This window comes from Nicotiana sylvestris, chromosome 8 (assembly GCF_000393655.2).
Source record: "Nicotiana sylvestris chromosome 8, ASM39365v2, whole genome shotgun sequence".
NCBI classification, from domain to species: domain Eukaryota; kingdom Viridiplantae; phylum Streptophyta; class Magnoliopsida; order Solanales; family Solanaceae; genus Nicotiana; species Nicotiana sylvestris.
In genome coordinates, this window is record NC_091064.1 from 44,423,441 (window position 1) to 44,429,971 (window position 6,531).

Below are 6,531 nucleotides of genomic sequence, written 5' to 3' on the forward strand. Positions count from 1 at the left end.
ACATGACCTCCGTGTCAGAAACTCAAAACTCATAAGACCTCGATGAGGAAACTTCAAGATCACAAAATGGCCTCGAAGCCAAAAACGTCCCGAACACTCGGGGACTGGCATCGCAAACTCCGAAATCGTAAGCCCTTAATAAGGCAATACCAAGTTTACAAGTAATGGATCCTGAGCCAAGAAACCTTCAATGACTCGGGGACTACCGCCAACCATCACCCCTATCTACTTATAAAAACCCGAGACCATAAGACCACATGCGGGCAACTTTAGTCTCGTAAGACCTATATAAGGCAACAACAAGATCTGTAAGACCTCAAGCAAGTCATGAACCACACTTGTACCAAGTGAGCAACAACAATATCTGTAAGACCTCAAGCAGGGCATGAACCATACTTGTACCAAGTAAACAAACTGTAAGACCTTAAAGGCATGTAAAATTTGTAAGACCTTACTAAAGGCATAATCCCGATCTTAAAATTAAGGATATATATCGAACTTGTAAGACCCCTAAAAAGGCATACCCTCAATATAGACGCCGAAACTACTTCACTTGGGAACCGAAAGGCTCCGGCCAAACATAATGACTACGGTCACAAGGTTGTACCAACCAAACTAACGCGACTCGGGGATGCCTGACCGTCGCTATAAAATCACAAGCCTTGAATTACTTTGAATATACTTTGAAAAGAACCGGTTAAACAGGCTACCCTCGACATAGGCAAAAGAGCTTCGACCATGTCAGCTCCAAACTATAGGCTTCAAGATACTCAGCCATCGAGCCAAACCTCTAGAGGTGCTCGATTATCGCCATATAATGACTCACAATCAAGGTTTTCATCAAACCGTCGAAGAGTCAGGCAAACACAATTTCAAAAGTCCTTAACGAGGGAAAAATAAAGCCTACTAAAGATCGTACCAACCCAATGCATAAAAGCCACTGTCGCCAGCCCATACTAGAGGTCGTACTGACCCAATGCATAAAAGCCACTATCGCCAGCCCATACTAGAGGTCGTACCGACCCAATGCATAAGATCCACTATCGCCAGCCCATATAAAAGGTCGTACCGACCCAATGCATAAGAGCCACTATCGCCAACCCATATAAAAGGTCGTACCGACCGGATGCGTAAGAGCTTAAGGGCCAGCCTTAAATTCAAAAACTTGAGGGTCAAATGAGCTCGAGTCAAAACCTGACTCGGAGACTGAACCCGAAATAGTTAACTAAATATGCCTAAGAGCAAAAGCATAAGAGCTCAAAATGCTAGCTTATACTAAAAGGTCGTACCGACCAAGCGCGTAAGAGCCTACGAGCCAGCCCAACGAGCCCCAGGGTCGTACTATAAACCTAAGGGTTCTATCCGAATACCAGTTCACCTGGCTAATAACTGATAAACATCGAAGCAAAGGGAAGTGTATGAAAAGTGAAACCGCAAGGCTTCCTTTTATACATATATGCGAAGAAATACAAGCTCCATTTATAATCTTCTTTGAAAATACTATACACAGATCAAAAAGGGAAGGCCTAATCTACGTCCCCCTCGGGGACTATGGCTCGTCGGCCTCTTTCTCGCTATCCTCGGCATCGGACAGAAGAGACCTAACATCATTTTCATCCGCCTTTGCCTGCTTTACCTCTTTCGAGAGGTCAAAGCCCCTAGCATGGACCTCCTCGAGGGTCTCCCTTCAAGATTTGTACTGAGCATATTTCTTGCTCCTGCTCTTGGGGTTAAAATCCCTTCTCAGCTCAGCTCGAGCATCGGCAACGTCCTTCAAATATACCGCCACTTTCTTGTCAGCCTTAGTGCGGCTCATCACGGCTTCAACCCGGGCATCCACAACTTTGGCCTTCATCTTCAAAAGCTCAGACTCGAGCCTTGTAATCATATTCGCTCGGACAAAACTGTTTGAACGAGCATTCTGGAGTTGCATCTCGAGGGCGGAAGCCTTGGACAAAACATCCTCCTTGGTCGCAACTTGGGCATCTGCCTGAGCCTTTAGCTCGTTATGCTCACGCTTAACCCGACCAACTTCACCCCAAAGTCATTCCAGCTCCTCTGTTTTATTCCCCAACTGGAATATCGATATATTAATCTCCAAAAGTAGAAGGAGGAGAATACATCAACACGAAATGAAGGTTACCTATCTTTCGAGATGGCTTTCATTGTTCCGACTTCGGTCCGCCTCATACCGCAGGTATACCAGCTTATCTTCTTTTTTTTGTGGAAAGAAGCCTGAGGGATTTCTCCCCTTCCAAAGCTTTCCACAGCCTGGCCTCACGGTAAAGCAGCTCGGACTTAAGCTTATCAAAAGCCTACAAAATAAAGCTCAATAAGAAAAGGAAGACACGAAACTGAAAGAAGCCTATATAGGCTACCAAAGCTTACCATGAAGCTAAGCCGCTGAGCCTCACCAAAGGTCGAGCATACGTCTGATGGCTTAGTTCCCCCCGAAGTGCCTTCGGTAGGAGTAGAGGGAGGCGCCAGATAACCCTTGTCCCTCAAAGTACCTTCGACGGCCATTGGAAATGTTTTTATTCAAGAGTAGAGGCCTCCGAAGCAGGAAGCTCGGCAACTCGTCTCTTTTGAACCTCAGAAAAAGACTTGCCTCGCTGCGAGCATCCTCACACCTCGAAGACTCTTTCCGTTTGTTATCGATCCTCAATACGATGGTACAAAAAGATTTTCTACCAAAATCACCATCACACACAATCTTTGAAAAGTACAGAAATTTCGAAGGCCTATTTAGAAAAAAGTAATAATGCCAAGTAAGTCCTTAAGGTTTTGAAATCTTTCTTCTAAAAGAGGCTTACTGAAAATATCAGCTAATTAATTATTAGTACTAAAAAATGATAATTCAATGTCACCCTTTATGAACATGATCTCTAATAAAATGATGCTTGATATCTATATGCTTTGCCTTAAAATGATGCATTGGATTTTTTGACAAGCAAATAACACTAGAATTATCACAGAAAATTTGAACAGGATTAAAGGAAAGATCATAATCACTTAGTTGGTGAGTTATCCAGAGTAGTTGAGCACAACATTATCCGATAGCAATGTATTCAGCTTCAGTTGTAGATAATGCGACTGATCCCTATTTCTTACTATTGCAGGAGATGAGTTATAATTGACATGTTTCACTTTGCTTTTCCTTTTATCTTTATCTCTTGCAAGATCTACAACTAAAAAACCTTCAAGCTTAAAGTTGTTAAGACGTGAATACCATAATCCATGTGATGTAGTCTCAATGAGATATCTGATAATTTGTTTGACTGCAGTTAAGTGAGACTCTTTAGGAGCTGATTGGAACCTGACACATCTACACACACTAAACATTATGTCAGGTCGACTAGCAGTTAAATAAAGTAGAAATCCGATCATTCCACGATATTTTGATTCATCCACCGTTCCTTCCTCATCTTTGTCAAGGGATGTGGCTGGAGTCATGGGAGTTCCAAGCGCCTTTGCGTTTGGTCATTCGAAATTTTTATATCAGTTCTTTCGTGTACTTCGTCTTACGTATGAAGATACCTTTGTCTGATTGTTGAATATGAATTCCAAGGAAAAACTTTAGTTATCCCATCATGTTCATTTCGAACTCGCTTTGCATGAGTGTGAGAATTCCTTGCATAAGACAGGGTTAGCACTTCCAAAGATAATATTGTCAAAATAAATTTGAATAATAAGGTTACCTAATGATGACCTTTTGATAAAGAGAGTTGTGTTGATCTTACCTCTTGAGAAACCATGACTAACTAGAAATGAACTTAGTCTTTCGTACTAAGCTCTAGGCGCTTGTTTTAATATATAGAGAGCCTTAGTCAACTTAAACACATGGTAAGGAAACTGTTAGTTTTCAAATCCAGGAGGTTGTTTAGCGTAGAAGTCCTCATCAATAAAACCATTTAAAACGCACTTTTAACAATATGAATATGAAGTGTATTAAAAATAAGTAGAATTTTAAGTAATTTGTGGCAATTTTTAAATTATATGGGTAACTAATTAATTATCGGATAACAAGACATTATCCAGTTAACTAATAAGTGGATAAAACTTAATTAATTATACATCAAAGACATGTGGCAACACTAGCTTACCACATAAAGTGACTAAGTAATTAAATATCCTAGGTGGCTATGCAATTGAATTAAACAACTAAAGAAGTGTGTCCTAATTCATTTTGGATAAGGAGCAAAGTAACGCTAGTAACTCCTAAAGCAAAAACTTTTCCTTTCTTTGTTTGAACACTTCAAAGTCAAGAACAGAAGCTCCAACGTTCAAACACTTCAACGCCAAGAACAGAAGCTGATTTCATTCATCAATTTCAAAACGCAGAAGCTTAATTTGATTTTTGGGTTCTAAGTTCAATCCACGAAGGTTTTCAACGGAATATTATATGAATTTTTCCCTACTCCAGGTATGTTAAGACCATCCCTTCTTTCGTTTGTCATGGTCCAAATTATACTGAAGAAATGAGCAAATGCACAGTTTTCATAAATTACTCTATTCATAGAAATACTAGGGGTGTCTATATTCTTGATTTTCCCATGTGAATTATTATTATTTTCTGTTCATGGGTCTCGAAATAATATGCAGTTAAAAAAGTTTATCCGAAAGGAATATTGAGATTTCTACGTATTTTTCATGCATTTCACCCATTTATACATGTGCATTGACCCATGAATAGATGGCGTTATATACGCATATATATGTAAATATATGTATATGGGATTTGGGAAAAGGTTATGGCATTATATACATACCACCACCTGATCAGCTGGTATATGTTGATGATGTTATCCACAATGGCCGAGACGATATGATGGGATGCCCTCAGTGGCTTGATGATATTATGTACACCCTTACCTGTGCATGACACAACATTCATACGCACGTGCATGACATTATATTTGTTTCAGAATTTACAAAGTTATTCAGATTTAAGGATTTGTCTCTTTATTCTATGTTTCATCTATGTCTTTAACGTACTAATTTTCATGTCTTACATACTCAGTACAATTTTTGTACTGACGCCCTATTTCACGGGGCTTGCGTTCCATGCCCGCAGGTGCATGTAGGCAAGCTGACAGTCCCCCTTCTTAGGATCCATGATCAGCGAGAGTTGGCGTGCTCCACTTGATCCGGAGCTACTTTTGATTTTGGTATGATACGTTTGTACACATATATATGGATATGACGTGGTTCAGTCCCATCTTTGTACAATTATGTTTCTATTAGAGGTTTGTAGACAGTATGTCTAGTTGGGTTGTATGTGGCCTTATCAGCTTTTAGTTTTGGATGTATAGTTGTCTATAACATCCTTACCGGCTCGCCCACTATATTCTGCATATATACGTACATATGCCTTATTGGCAGGTTTCCTTCATGTATGTTATTTTCGTAATTCAGTAGATGTAATTTAGGTTCATATCTTAGACGCATGCTTAGGGGTGTTTGACAGGTAAGACTCAGGCACCCGTCATGGCCCATCGGTTTGGATCGTGACAAAAGTGGTATCAGAGCAGTTCTGTCCTAGGGTTGTCTACAGACCGTGTCTAGCAGAGTCTTGTTTATGGGTGTGTTGTGCACCACACTTATAAACAGGAAGCTACAAGACATATAATATGCTATCATCTCTTTTTATCTAAGATCGTACGATACAAGAATTCATGTTCGTAACGATATGTTATATTTTCAGCGGTGCCTCCAAAGAGTACGATCGCCCAGAAGGGAATGTCTGTGGCTAGTGAGACTACTAGTCGAGTGCCACGAGTTACTAGGGCTCGGGGAGAGTCTCATAGTGAGGTTCCTTCTCAAACTGCACATATCCTGCCCTTTCCAGAAGAGCTCTGAGGGGAACCAACTCTAGCGTGCGCCCCTGTACATTTAACACCTCAGCCAGATACATCGGGTCAGGAGATGAGAGATGCTATTCAGTTATTGACCCAATTAGTTACCTCACAGGCTCGGCTTCAGGAAGTAGGTATTGGTCATGCAGATAGGTCCGTGAGTACGAGGGTTCGTGACTTTATTAATTTAGACCCTCTGATATTTACTGGAATAGATCCAAACGAGGGCCCTCAAGTATTTATTGATAGAATGCAGAGGACATTAAGGGTAATGAAGGCCACTATGACTGAGTCAGTTGAGTTAGCTTCCTATAGACTCCGAGATATTGCAATTAATTGGTACAAGTCTTGGGAATTGTCCAGAAATTAGGATGCCCCTCCAACAGTATGGCAGGAATTTACAGAGGCTTTTCTTCATCATTATCTACCACTAGAGTTTATACGGGCCAGAGTTAATAGGTTCTTGACCCTTTGGTAGGGTAACATGAGTGTTCGGGAGTATAGTCTTCAGTTTGATTCATTAGCTAGGTATGCTACCACTATTGTATCTAAGATAGAGGATCGGGTTCACCGGTTCGTGATGGGATTAGAGCCTCACTTGCTTAACGATTGTATGTCGGTCTCAATTCAGCCAGACATGGATATTTCTCGTATTCAAGCATACGCTCAGGGTGTA

General features: G+C 40.8%; 1 protein-coding gene across 1 annotated transcript; it reads right to left on the reverse strand.

The window, feature by feature from the left end:
- Positions 1 to 3,024: 3,024 nt before the first annotated feature.
- LOC138874970 (uncharacterized mitochondrial protein AtMg00240-like) lies at positions 3,025 to 3,453 on the reverse strand. The gene has a single exon (XM_070153770.1). It carries the CDS (start codon positions 3,451 to 3,453, stop codon positions 3,025 to 3,027), a length of 429 nt encoding a protein of 142 aa, XP_070009871.1.
- Positions 3,454 to 6,531: the final 3,078 nt, after the last annotated feature.

What these genes read in the sequence shown, in the direction of transcription:
- LOC138874970 (XM_070153770.1), bottom strand. Translation starts at nt 3,453, where the DNA reads ATGACTCCAGCCACATCCCTTGACAAAGATGAGGAAGGAACGGTGGAT.